The sequence below is a fragment of the Macaca mulatta genome, chromosome 7, assembly GCF_049350105.2.
Source record: "Macaca mulatta isolate MMU2019108-1 chromosome 7, T2T-MMU8v2.0, whole genome shotgun sequence".
Classification (NCBI taxonomy): Eukaryota; Metazoa; Chordata; class Mammalia; order Primates; family Cercopithecidae; genus Macaca; species Macaca mulatta.
In genome coordinates this window covers 90,507,634-90,521,715 of record NC_133412.1, presented here as the reverse complement: position 1 = coordinate 90,521,715, position 14,082 = coordinate 90,507,634, and the positions used below count along the sequence as shown (strand labels likewise).

The 14,082-nt window shown below is 47.7% G+C and overlaps 1 protein-coding gene across 4 annotated transcripts in view; it reads left to right on the top strand.

The window, feature by feature from the left end:
* The window catches only part of ADAMTS17 (ADAM metallopeptidase with thrombospondin type 1 motif 17), a 362,991-nt gene that overhangs the window by 207,327 nt on the left and 141,582 nt on the right, over positions 1 to 14,082 (top strand). For all 4 annotated transcript variants that reach the window (XM_077940459.1, XM_077940458.1, XM_077940457.1 and 1 more), the window contains exons 11-12: positions 1,725 to 1,826; positions 2,877 to 3,022. In XM_077940459.1, the coding sequence (XP_077796585.1) occupies positions 1,725 to 1,826; positions 2,877 to 3,022 (248 nt within the window). The remainder of the gene's footprint in view (positions 1 to 1,724; positions 1,827 to 2,876; positions 3,023 to 14,082) is intronic.

Below are 14,082 nucleotides of genomic sequence, written 5' to 3'. Positions count from 1 at the left end.
CACACTCTCGAAGAGCTCTCAGGTCAGAATGCCTGGAATCAAACGTCTGATGAGGTGCAGTCGGTCTTTATAGGACCAGCTGTGCTGCACTGGGGCTCTCATCTTTTTACCATTCCTTTGAGAGGTGAACAATCATGGGAATGTGCAGGCTTTTCTGAACCCCATGTGCAGTATTCCACTTGAGTCATCCAGTGAGGGCACAGATCAGCTCTGACATACTTGAAAAATGAGAAGGAGCTATGGGCTTTTCTTATCTCTCTTTAAAAGCCCCCTCCAGCTCTGCCTTCCCTCCCTTTCTCTTATTTTTGTCCCTTCAACTTCTAAAAATTGTTTGATTTTAGACAGCACAGTTGTGCATCTATTCTATGCAGATGTTTGAGATTACTTGGAAGAGCAGACCTCTAAACTGAGCACGACACCCTTTGCAAACCACACAGTGACCTCGCTGCACCAGCTACAGGAGTTCCTTGACCTTCATCCTGCGCAGTGTGAAGCAGCAGGTCCCTGGCCACACCCCGGAGGGTGATGTCTTCCTGCTCCAACTTGGGCCTTTTAGCCATGATTGGGTTTGTCATCCTGGAATCACTGTGTCTTTACAAGATCTTTAAGTACATCTGTTCTCAATTTTCAGACTATGAGGCCAGGATTTGGGTGCAAGTAGTTTATCTGGGAAGTGATCCCAGGAAGCACTGTAAGGGGGCGAGGGAGAGAACAGTCAAGAAAGGTGCAATCATGAGTAAGTGACTGCCATGAGTAAGGGACTGCTGTCGGCAGTGGGGCCATCCCCCCAGGACCCTCTGAGAGGCATGTAGAACTTGCCTCAATATCATCTCCCTGTCCCCCGGGCAGGATTGGGAGTTATCCAGCTCTTGTCCCTTATGGTTGAGGTTGCTGTCTGCACGTCAGTCCTTCAAGAGAGGACACTGGCTATGTCTGCCTTCGTGATTTTGATAAATTGTCTCCTTCTGAGCACTTTGTCGATGCCCTAGTTTCCTAATGATACAATTGGGAGTCTATGTTTAAATGCCAATTCCTGTTTTAGTGGAATTATTTTAATTGTGTATTTGTAGATGTTCTGGAAGTTCTCTAGGTGAAATACTATAAAAAGTTGTGCACAGCTCAGCTGATCTAGAAACAGGTGACTGCAGGGAGTACAGAAGGTTGCCCCGGTAACCCTGTGGGGGTACCAGCCCTTCATGGCCCTTTGGGCTGTCACTTCTTGGCCTCACAATGGCTGCCTAGCCATGTGGCCTTGACTTCAGAGCTGCTTCTTCCAGCAAGCCCTCCCTGACGAGGTTTGATTAGATCATTTTCTAAACTGTGTCCCCTGGACAGCCCCTGGGTATCTGCCCCACCCCTCACTGCTGTAAATGGAAGATGTCTGTTTGCTCATCACTCCTGTTTGCTCATCAGCAGGGGCTGCTGCTCCTGGCGTGGGCTGAGCCTCTGATATCTCCTAGGCCCTCAGTGGTTGTTGGAGCTGTTGTACTCAACGCTTTGAGACAAGCCTTCCTAGGAGTAGATGCACAGAATTTTGTTGTGCTAAATGAGCCAGTTCAAGTGATGCACTTCTGTTTTAGACATACAGACTCATGACCCTCTGGCTTCCCCATACATTTCGAATCCCAAATTTGAAACAGTGGTTGGGCCACACCTCTGACCTCAGCTGTGACCTGTGAGTGTGGGTGTTTTCCACAATTACGGTTCCTTCCCTTGTCCTGCAGCATCTGATGTGCGCTGGACTGTGGTGCCTGGTAGAAGGAGACACATCCTGCAAGACCAAGCTGGACCCTCCCCTGGATGGCACCGAGTGTGGGGCAGACAAGGTAAACCCCTGGCTTCCCGCTGCCCCCAACAGGCAGCTCCACATCTCCCAGGCAATTGGCACCTCTCCTTCTGAAACACTGTCTGACTCTACTTACGAGCCCCTGAAACATCCCCCAGGCACCACAGAAACGCCCATGGAGCCCACTCTGGGCACAGAGTGGTGCCTACATCACCTCATTCCTTTTTCTTATAAGATACAAGTATCAGTTACTTAATATTTTTTGTCAGATTCTCTTTTCATCATGTAAGGGAATTTATTTAAAAGGAACGCTTTCACCAGTATATTTTAAATGGAAGAACATCACCTGCCATGCCCAGTAGGTGCTCGTAAAAAGAATTCAGTGAGAACAGTATTACCCAATTCTAACTAAATGTTGAGAGAATGAGCCTGTTCCTCACGTGCAGGAGAGATAGGGAGGTGTTAGAAGAGGTGTTCAGGACCTGCAGCCGCAGGGCCTCTCTCCAGTCTTAGTGCAAGAATTGAAAGAGTTGAAAAGGTAGTCAAGTTTTGCTCTGATACCATGATTGGGAACCACAAAAATCACATCTAGCACCTGAGGGTATGTGCTGTGCACTTTGAGAAATTGTTTTATAGGGCTGACCTCGTCTTATCCTCAGAAAGAACCAACTCACGTGGAGCTGGCTGTGTCATCACCAAGCAACAAACCCAACTCTCAAGTTCAGAACCTCAACTGGGGCATGCCGCCTCTCAGCGAGAAACGCACTCATGTCAAGCCAAGTTTGCAGAAGCCCAGGTCTCTTCATGAGCCATGTAGATTAATCCTTTTCCTGGGATTTAGAAAATCCCAATGGAGCACATCCATCTGAAAGTTTAGGGCAAAAGCCAAACCCTACAGGGATATGAGTGTCAGCTTGAGTAAGTAAGGCACGTCACTAAAATTAGCAAACATGCAAACCCTGAAACATACTGTAGTTTCGTGTAAATTTAGAAAATGGGTTTTTGGCAGTGTGGCATTTTGGGGCCTGGCGGGCTGCAGTGAGCAGCTTTGCTGAGTGCCTGGGCCCTGGCCCTCCCCGCTGTGTTTCAGTGGTGCCGCGCGGGGGAGTGCGTGAGCAAGACGCCCATCCCGGAGCACGTGGACGGAGACTGGAGCCCGTGGGGCGCCTGGAGCATGTGCAGCCGAACATGTGGGACGGGAGCCCGCTTCCGGCAGAGGAAATGTGACAACCCCCCGTAAGTCCTCCTGACCAGCCATACCCCAACGAGCCGCAACTGGAGTTTCCCAACTGCGGCTCTCGCTGCCTCACACAAAGCACGGTCTGTCTCCCGATGAGCATCAGAAGATAAGAAAGATGAAACCAAGCCAAGGTCCAGGGTGCGGGGGCCTCGTGTGTGTCAAATGACATCTCAGCTTAAATTGCTCTTTCTGTGAACATGAATACGGTAGACTCTGGGGTGAGCTGACTCCCTCATTCCTTCCCTGGGCCCCAGTGGAAAGATTTTCGGAGACAGCTGTATTACAGTTCCTCCTGCCTGCCTCGTGGTTTACCAAGTCTGGGGTCATTCCACATTGGCTGTCTGCTGATGTGGGAGCAGCCTGGTGGTTCATGACTCACAGAGTATCTGGGTTCAGCTGTCTTCTTCATCCTAATATTTTTCATGGATCCTCCTATAACTGTTAGAAAAACAATGTTTTAGTTTTTTTCTCTTTGGCTTCTTTTTATTGACTCGAATGACACCATGACCTTTCCTGTTCACCTTTGTACATTTGTTCCACAAAACTCAGGGATCAATTTTGGGCTCAGTGATGATAATTCCATCACCACAGATTTTTCCCTTGTCTTCTTGAAGTTTCCCATTTCTTTCTTTCTTTTTTTTTTATACTTGAAGTTCTGGGGTACATATGCAGAACGTGCAGGTTTGTTCCATAGGTATACACGTGCCATGGTGGTTTGCTGCACCCATCAACCCGTCATCTACTTTATGTAATTATCCTAATGCTATCCCTCCCCCAGCCCCTCAACCCCCTGACAGGCCCCGGTACGTGATGTTTCCTTCCCTGTGTCCATGTGTTCTCATTGTTCAGCTCCCACTTATGAGTGAGAACATGCAGTTTGGTTTTCTGTTCTTGTGTTAGTTTGCTGAGAGTGATGGTTTCCAGCTTCATCCATGTCCCTGCAAAAGACATGAACCTGTCCTTTTTTATGGCTACATAGTATTCCATGGTGTATATGTGCCACATTTTCTTAATCCAGTCTATCATTGATGGACATTTGGGTTGGTTCCAAGTCTTTGCTATTGTGAATAGTGCCACAATAAACATACACGTGCATGTGTCTTTATGGTAGAATGATTTATAATCCTTGGAGATATACCCAGTAATGGAATGGCTGGGTCAAATGCAGCTTCGCATTTCTTACCATTTCTTTTAATGATCTGTTTTGTGCCTTGTGTGTCAGCAGTTGCATCACATCAATTTTGAAAATGAGCAAGTTCTAAATAATGACTGTAAAGAAATCTCCACAATTAAGTCCTGTTGATGGATAATTAGCAAATGCCTCTTGTGTTTAAAAATCCTGATGCCCGGGTCATACCCCAAACTGATCAAATCGCAGAACACTAAGGGTGGGACCCAGGAATTGGATATTTTATCTTCCCAGGTGACTCCAACAGCAGCCAATGTTGGAACCTCTGGATTAAAGGAAGGCTTATGTTCCTAGTTTAGTCAGTGACAGGAACACCATTTTTCCAGCAATGTTATAAGAATTGGCATTACGTATTAATTATGTCTTATTAAAACATTTCCCTCTAGCACCCAGCAGAGTGTCGGGCACATAGTAGATGTTTAGTCTGTTAGGAATGACTTCTTTTCTTTTTGAGATGGAGCCTCACTCTGTCACTCAGGCTATAGTGCAGTGGCGCAATCTCAGCTCTCTGCAACCTCTGCCTCCCTGGTTCAAGTGATTCTCCTGCCTCAGCCTCACAAGTAGCTAGGATTACAGGAGTGCGCCACAACTCCCAGCTAATTTTTGTATTTTTAGTAGAGATGGGGTTACGCCATGTTGCCAGGCTGGTCTCGAACTCCTGACCTCACGTGATCCGTCCACCTTGGCCTCCCAAAATGCTCGGATTACAGGCACGAGCCACCATACCCAACCCAGGAATGACCTCTTAATTAAGGGCATAGATGGGTAGATGATTAGAAACCCTGTTTAGCTAAACGGTGAGAAATTAATGGAAAGTGGTTGCAGTTTTTGCATTACTCTATGTTGAAGTTAATAGTTTGACCTTTGGCCGCATGAAGAGAGGGTTGGGTTTGGAGTCATGGCTTTGGGCCTGACCTTGTTGGTTAATGGTCATGTGACCTCAAGACCCTTCTGTTCCCTGGCCTTAGTTCCATCCATCAGAGGGCGCTGACATGGTAGAGTGGGAAGAGCCAGGCTTCAAAGCCAGGACAGACAGATCTTCAAATCCCAGCACAACTTTTTTTTTTTTTGAGATGGAGTTTTGCTCTTGTTGCCCAGGCTGGAGTGCAGTAGCACAGTCTCGGCTCATCACAGCCTCCACCTCCTGGATTCAAGCAATTCTACTGCCTCAGCCTCCTGAGTATATGGGATTATAGCCATGCACCACCACACTTGACTAATTTTGTAATTTTAGTAGAGACGGGGTTCCTCCATGTTGGTCAGGCTGGTCTCAAACTCCTGAGCTCAGGTGATCCGCCCACCTCGGCCTCCCAAAGTGCTGGGATTACAGGTGTGAGCCACCGTGCCTGGCCACCAGCATGACTTCTTACAGCGCTGACGGGTGGTACTTGTCTCTTCATCTAAAACTTGGAAGAATTCATGGGAATGCACAGAAAATCCTTGCTGTGTATTTTATAAGCAACCCCTCTTATTATTAGCACTGATGGAAGAACGGGGATGGGACCAGTTGCCCTTCTCTGCCTAAGGCTTTGTTAAGTGCGGAGAAAAACTGGTAGGGGTTGTAGTTGTCATGGGTGTTCCACGTTTGTGATTGGAGTTTGTGGGGCTTAGTGGAAGATCGATCTTCTTGGCACATTATGTGTCTTATCTCATAACAGATGACATCCAGTAAACATCATAGCAGGAGGATATCAGAACCTCCGAATGCCTGAAGGACCCAGTGTCCTGAGACTGTCAACATTTAATTGTCTTCAGGCGAGGGCAACACTTACAAGAATAAGAAGTTATCAACACTATGCAAATGCCATAGGTGCCTCTTTGAAGGGAACTGGTGTGGTCTGCTTTCTTGGGATGATATTAGCTAGGGCTTCCCCTGCATTGGTAGCCTGAAGGACCGCTTTCACCATCTGAACTGCTTGCTGTCCTACCCGCCTCCCGTGGTTGCTCTGGGATACCCCAGGGGCATTTTGCTCTGGGAGGATCCTAAACACCACCCAGTTCAGACAGCTGCATTAATATACTCTCACTGGCCTGCCCTGCCATGAGGTGTCTAGTATTGGGATTCTCACCCCATTCCTCTAGGTCCCATGGCCCCAGGAGAGAGGCTGTTCTGTAAATCACAAAGTTGTCAAAATCTTTCTTCTTCATCAGGTCCTCCCTCTCCCTTGCCATGATAGTCGTGGCTGTTCCTTCCCTTGCTTTTTCCTGTATTTTATCATTGAGGAATGGGATAATTTGCAGGGCCTCGGTACACAGACACCTGAGGGTTTGTGGGTCTCAGCACATCAGATTGTTACAGTCATTGATGCAGCTTCACGTCCAATCTCTGTTGTCCAGCAGCATCGTCCTGTGGGGCAGGGCCATGGCAGAAGGAACAGAAAGAGCCTGCAGTGTTCTCACTCCTCCCAGCTGCACGCCCCTTCCCGGTGAAGCCTTTCCAACGCGAAGCCTTCAGTAAACCATGCCAGCGCCTGAACTCTGCTAGGTGTGGGCCTGCAGTAAGAAGCAAAGACAGATAAAATCCCTGCCTACCCACAAGGCGTGCAGTCCCACCAACTCCTCTTGGTTTTCTCCCAGACACTTCAAACAGGACCCTTTCTAAACTGGGACCTCTACTCCTAGCCCACATCTCCCCTCTCAGTAAATAGCACCACCATCCTTGCATTGCTTTAGTCCAAAGCCCTTGAGTCCGTGCAGCTTCCTCTTACATCCTTTCTGCTTCTTCCACGTCTGGTCATGAGAAGGGTGGTGAATGCAGCAGACCCGCACCATGTGCCGGGTTCCCTTAGGCTTTTATGTAGGAAGTCATTGAATGCAGCCCTGTGGGAGAGGTATTATTTTTATCTTCATTGTACAGAAAAAAAAAAAAAACCAGCAACTGAATCAGGGGGCTGGGCCCAGTGGCTGACGCCTGTAATTCCAGCACTTTGGGAGACTGAGGTGGATGGATCACCTAAGGTCAGGAGGTCAAGACCAGCCTGGCCAACATGGTGAAACCCTGTCTCTACTAAAAGTACAAAAATTAGCCAGATGCGGTGGCATGTGCCTGTAATCCCAGCTACTCGGGAGGCTGAGGCAGGAGAATCACTTGAACCCTGGGAGGTTGAGTTTGCTGTGAGCCGAGATCACACCACTGCACTCCAGCCTGGGCGACAGAGTGGGACTCCATCTCAAAAAAAAAAATAGAATCATATTGAAGTTTGGTAACTTGCCCAAAGTCACACAACAAGGCAGTGGCAGGCCAGGTTTGGAGCCCAGTTCTAGAAACCAGAAGTCCAAAATCAAGGTGTCAGCACAGCTGCTTCCTTCTTGAAACTCCAGAGGTGAATCCATTTTGTGGCTCCAGGCAACCCTTGGACTTCCCTGGCTTGGAGGCACATCACCTCCATCTCTGCCTCTGACTTCATATGGTCTCTTCTCCGTGTGTCCTCCCACCTTTTCTTCCCTTAGAAGAACACTTGTCATTGAATTTAGGGCCCACCCGAATCCAGGATGGTCTCATCTCCAGATCCTTAGCTTAATTATGTCTGCCAAGACCCTTTTGCCAAATAAGGTCTCATTTGCCGGTTCCAAGTGGACCTATCTTTTGAGGGCGAGGGCACCCACCATTCAGCCCGCTGCAGCCTCAAAGCCTCCTTTGTGCTCTCAGCCACAGCATTCCAACCCCAGGACCCTCCTCAGTGCTGTCTTCCCTTTCCTTAATTTGCCTTTGCCTTTCCTTGGGTTTTAATGTAAATGTCTTCTCAAGAGATCTTTGTCCCTGACACCCTGCTTAAAATGGGGTGCTGCTTAACTCTCCCTCAGCACCTCTTCCTTGCATTACAGGTGTTATAACAGCTGTTATTGTTGTTACGTATTTGCTCACTTGTTTTGACTGTGTTCTCCCCACTGGCCTTTGAGCTGAGCTCTGTGCAGGCCCAGGACAGGCCACACCTGTTTGGACACCATTCCGCCTTCCGTGCCTACAGCAGAGGGGCCACTCCATAAAATGTGCTGACCTCCTTCCTGCCTGGACACGCACTTGCCCAGGAAAACCAATCTCTCTGCAATACCAGTGCCTCCAAAACACATCCCTAATATCATTTTTTTCACTGAAACACAAACGTGATCATAAACGATTAGGCCAAAAGTGGCAGACCACCAGGTAGGCCTCATTCCCTTGTATCATCTCCCCTCACTGAGGCCCAGATGCTATGAATGGCCACATGAGGCCCATCTGTCACCTGTTGTGCCTGCCCTTCTCCAGCAAGGCAACAGCTCACAGCCTGGGGTGCTCGGCATCACCTTGAGAACACGCTTCAGCACAGAACCCAGCCTTGCTTTTCCCCAGTAAGAGAAGTGATACCTTTTTGCTCCTATAATATTGGTAGTCTGTTCGATCTTTCGCAGTGACAGTGTAGCTCTGTTTTCTGTTGTGAATGAAAACAACATGCTCCTTTTTCCCATGTAGTTTTCTATGGACTTTCTCGCCTCCATGGATCCAGCCCAGGTGAATGGGAAGAGGTGGGACAGGCCTTGGGTGGGTGGATTAGCAACCATCTCGGGGGCTTCCCAAAGCGACGCAGGACGTGGGCGTGTTTTATGAAGTCCAGGCTGCAGCCTCCAGCGTGCTTCTGCAGGATGCCCTGATGTGGTGATTGTTACAAAGCACAGCTGACCAGGGCCTCAGAGCCAAGCTCTTGACGAAAACAGTGTCCTCTCCCCGTCTCACTCCTTAAATCACCAGGCCTACTGCCTCGAGATTTCACAAGGATGTCCCAATCTCACTGCTATGTAGGTCTCAGGCTTGGAACGCTCCCACGACCCCCTCCTCACCCGCTTCACTTTATATTCCTGGCTCCGCTCCCTGTCTTCTGCAGCTGGTTTATTCACTGTCCAAAAATACTGGCAAGAGAGTCCCCCCGCACACAATTATTTTTTTTAGTCTTGGTCTTCACAGCTCTCGGAATTTTTATTTTTTGCTAGCTGACATGGAGGCCTTAGGGACCATCCGTGTTTCCAAACCAGCTTCCTAGGCCCGTCCTTTCCTGCCATAATTTATGTTGCTGTTGGTGGGAGTTACGTCAAAAGACCACAAGGTAGAAAATGCATCTGTAATTCACCTTCCGTTACCTCTGAACAGTTTGTATGTGGTGAAGGGCTGGGGAGGGAGGGGAGAGAAAGGCTCAGATGCACTTGTGTGAAAAGCCAGCTGCATCCCAGCAGGTGCAGCACGGGCAGGCGAGTGGAGTGCGGAGCTGGGACACAGCAGGGTCACCATGAGATGCAGCCCATGTGCACCAGAAAGGGAGAGGAAGGCAGCTAGCCTGCTAAGACGGTGGGAGGACGGCTGGTGTAAAGTTATGTGCCTGTAATTGGTTTTTGCTTCCACAGTGAACCCCCATCTGTGTGCTTTCGATGTGCCAGCGACCTGGCATTCATATGGATAATTTTTTAAAATTCAAGTATCTACACTGAAGCATAAGTTACATGTGTTACTTGGACACCTTTCAGAGGAGGCCTTAAAACTGGGATGTCTGCTGCCGTGAGGGTGCGTTAGCAGCTCGGCAGCCCGTCTGAAACCATATGGCTTTGCCCTGCTCCCTTCTCAGAGCTCACAGAGCCAGGGGCTACCAGGGCAGAGGCCAGAACTACCAGCTTTCTACTGAGCGCCCTGTGTCTCTGGATGGTGAAGCTGGTCCAAACCGCTGTTGTGACTTTATCTTCTGGTCTGTCTTCATTTAATACAGCAAACCTGAAAATAAAAAGTGGCATCTTTCTCTTCCAGCCTATCTCGATTCTACCTGTCCATCCACTCTCAAAGAAAGGGACAAATGTTCTGCCATGTGATCCTGTTGGTCTCAGCAAACCTTCTATGCTCTGTGCTTGTGTCTGTCAAGGCACTGAGGACCACCTCAGCAGGAGATGGTCCTTGTTCTGCGGGCGCTTGGGAAAATTTGCGGTAGAGCTCTCCTTTCTCTCCACTTTCACTTTCTCACCAAAGCCTCTCTACCTTACTCTTTTACTTATTTTTAAACAAACTTATGAAGGTAGAATATACAAAGAAGCACAGCTCCGCGCACAGTATTGCTCCTCACGGTTGAGCATGTGTGTTGGGGCGCACGTGCAGATATGTGTCGGTGCAGTACGAGGGCAGTTGCTGGCCCCTGGGGTGCGCATGTGTGACTACATAACAGCTGCCAGCTTTGCAGAATGGCCGTGCCATCTCCATTGCCGTGGCTGTGGTGGCTTTCTACTTGCCCCATGTCTTCACTGACGCAGGTGTTGTCAGTAATTCTCTCTGGTTTTGGCCGTTCTGATGCATGTGTAGCAGTAACTGGCTGGGGAATTGGTACTTTCGTCATCAACAGGGAGGCTGAACATCCGTCTGTTTCCTTATTTGCCATTTGAATATCCTTTCCCTGTGAAGTACTCACGCAAGCCATTTGGTTTTGTATCTAAGCTTCTATTCCATTCATGTTTAGGAGTCCTAGAACAGGCCTGGCACAGTGGCTCATGCCTATAATCCCAGCACTTTGGCATGCCAAGGTGGCTGGATCACCTGAGGCCAGGAGTTCATGACCAGCCTGGCCAACATGGCGAGACCCCATCTCTACTAAAAATACAAAAAAATTAGCCGGGCATGGTGGCACACACCTGTAATCTTAGCTACTCAGGAGGCTGAGGCACAAGAATCGCTTGAACCCAGGAGGTGGAAGTTACAGTGAGCCGAGATCTTACCACTGCACTCCAGCCTGGATGACAGAGCAAGACTCTGTCAAAAAAAAAAAAAAAAAAAAAAAGTCCTAGAACAGAAAAACTAGAAACTGTTGATAGTAAAAATTCAAATTTAAAAACTCATCACACCCCGATGACTGGCCAGTGAGGCTGTCCTTCAGGCCTCGTGGTGGCCAATGGCAGCCCCTCCCAGAGGCAGGGCGCCTGTTCCTGCTGGGTTCAGGAGCTCTTGCACGCTGCATTTCTTCTCTCCACCTCTTGCTCGTCAGCCAAGTGGTTATGTCACCTGTTGGAGCGTTGGTTTCCTCACCCAAAGAATGCAGTCAGGAGCACCTTCTGGTTCTGTGTGTGGATTTAATGAAGTAATAGTTAGAAGGGCCAGCAAAGTGGGAGCCCTCTGGGCATGTTGGCTGTTTTATGATCACTGTTTATGTGAAAGTGCCTCTTTCCTTGAAGTTTCTTCCCGGTCCTCAGGGATCAGTCCTCATTTCAGGATGAGACTGCAACTTGCTGGCTTTCCCCTGGAGGCCTCATGGGACCTCAGAGTCTTGCGATGGAGCCCGGCAGGCCTGCACCTTCCTGCCCTCACAGGAGAGGCTGAGGGAAAGACCAGACCCGCCTTCAGCTCCTAGGAAGGGATAACTCTATTATGAATCTCTTATATTAACTGTTCTTTGTGTTAGCCATGCCAAGCTGGCTTTCTGTCATTTTAGTCTCCCTAGAAGTGTTTTGTTTTTCTACTTACTGTGTAGCTCAGAGCAACTTCCAGAGTGAATAAGAGCCCCGCCCTCTGTTCCTGAGACTGTGTGAGGGTGGTCTCTCCATTCGCTTCTGGGGATTTGGTCCCCTGCTGCACTTGCTGGCCCCACACACTGTCTCCTGAAGCCCCCGTGTCCACACAATCCAAGCTTCATCCACCCAGCCCAGTGTGGGGTCCTTGGGAAGGTTGGGGTCTCCTTCGAGTCCTCCCCCAGAGCTTGTGTCAGGAAGCCATCTGTGGAAACTCTGCTAGCCATACCCTCCCCCACAAGGATTCTCCTTCTGTCTTGTCTATGCCACAGATGGAGGGTGCCCCTTTCTGTTGTCTCAGGACCAATGTGCAGTTTACTCTTGAACAACACGGGTGTGAACTGTGCAGGTCCACTTATACATGGGTTTTATTCTGTCTCTGCTGCTCCTGAGACAGCAAGACCGCCCCTCCTCTTCCTCAGCCTGCTTAATGTGAAGATGATAAGGATGAAGGCCTTTATGATGATCCACTTCCACTTACTGAGTAGGAAATATATTTTCTCTTCCTTATGATTTTCTTAACCTTTTCTCTAGCTGACTTTACTATGAGAATATAGTATGAAATACATATAACCTACAAAACATGTTAATTTATGTGATCAGTAAGACTTCCAGTCAATAATAGGCTATTAATAGTTAAGTTTTTGGGGTGTTAAAAGTTGTATGTGGATTTTCTACATGTGAGGGATCAGCAGTTCTAACCCCCACATTGTTCAGAGGTCAACTGCACATGCAGGAGGCCCTCACTGATGTAACTGTAGAGGCCCTGTGTTATAGAGTCAGTCATAAATGAAGGACCGCATGCAGGGTCCTGCCACGTAGCAATTGGGGATTATTTAGGTAGCAAATCATACACCTAGTGGATTACTTCTCTCCTTTCTCATGTTGTTCAAAATAATGACTTAAATAAAACTGAAGAAAATCAATTCCTTTGGTCATATTTTTTAATCAGGGAAAGTTTAAGAACATATTAGCTGTAACAGGTGGTTGGAGTAATGGGAACTTACTAAGAGGTAAAGAGAACTCTAAGGAATACAGAAAGACCAGATACAGGTAGCATCCAGTGTCTTTAGGTCTGAGGCAGAGCACCCAAGGAAGGAACAGATCTGTATGACAGGGACCCACACACAGTTACTGTGAAGGACGGGCAGTAGCTGCTACCACAGTTTCATCCAGGGATGAAATTCCTTGGACCTTGTTAGAGAGGGTGTACCTGGGGTCCACTGAATGAGGGAGAGGCTTGTAGAGGTTCTGTACTGGTGGAACTCTCTGGGAAGCCGCACTTAGGGTGTGAGGGAAAGGTTCCAAGGGAGGAAACTGCATCTCAGGATAGGAATCTATCCAAAAATTAGAAATGTGCTTGGAAGCTACCCATTGGAGTATAGGAGAATGCTGCCCACATGGAGGTGGAATGCATCACAGGCCACTGAAGAAGCATGCTGAGAGAAGCCACATACCAGGACCAGGGAGAAAAGCCTGTTCCTCCTCCATTCAGGTTTCATCTAGTGTCTTTTCATTTGAACTTGAAGGACTCCCTTTAGCGTTTATTGTAATGCACGTCTAGTGGTAACAAACTTTCTCCATTTTTTGTTTATCTGGGAATGTCTTAATTTCCACCTTGATTTTTGAGGGGCAGTTATATGGTTATAGAATTCTTGGTTGACAGTTCTGCTCTTAGGCACTTTAAATATGTAAGCATACTTCTTTTTGGCCTTCAACGTTTCTGGTGAGAATTTGGCTAATAATCTTGTTGAAGATCCCTTGTATGGGATGTGTCGCTTTTCTCTTGGTGCTTTCAAGGTTCTCTCTTTGTCTTTTGGCAGTTTAATTATAATGTGTCTTAGTATGGGTCCTTGTATCCTACTTGGAATTTCTCAAGCTTCTTGGATTTGTAGAGTCACATCTTTCTTCACATTTGGAAAGTTTCAGCCATTATTTCTTCAAATAATCTCTAACCCCTTTCTCTCTTTTTTCTCCTGAGACTTGCATAGTGCATATATCGATCCACTTGATGGTGTCCCACAGATTATCTCTGCTTGCTTTCCTACATTTTTTTTTCTTTTTACTTCTCAGACTCAGCATTTTCAATTGTCCTGTATTCAAGTTGCTAATTCTTTCTTCTGCCTGCTAAAATCTGCCCTGAACTGGTGGATTTTTCATTTCAGTTCTTATACTTTCAATTCCAAAATTTATCTTTGTTTCCTTAATTTCCATATCTTTGTTGATATTCCCATTTTGTTTACAGATTGTCTTCCTGACTCTATCTGTGCCCTCATTTGGTTCCTGAGCATTTTTAAGACAGTTGTTTTAAAGTATTTGTCTAGCAAGGCCAACATCTGGATTTCCTCAGGGACAGGTTCT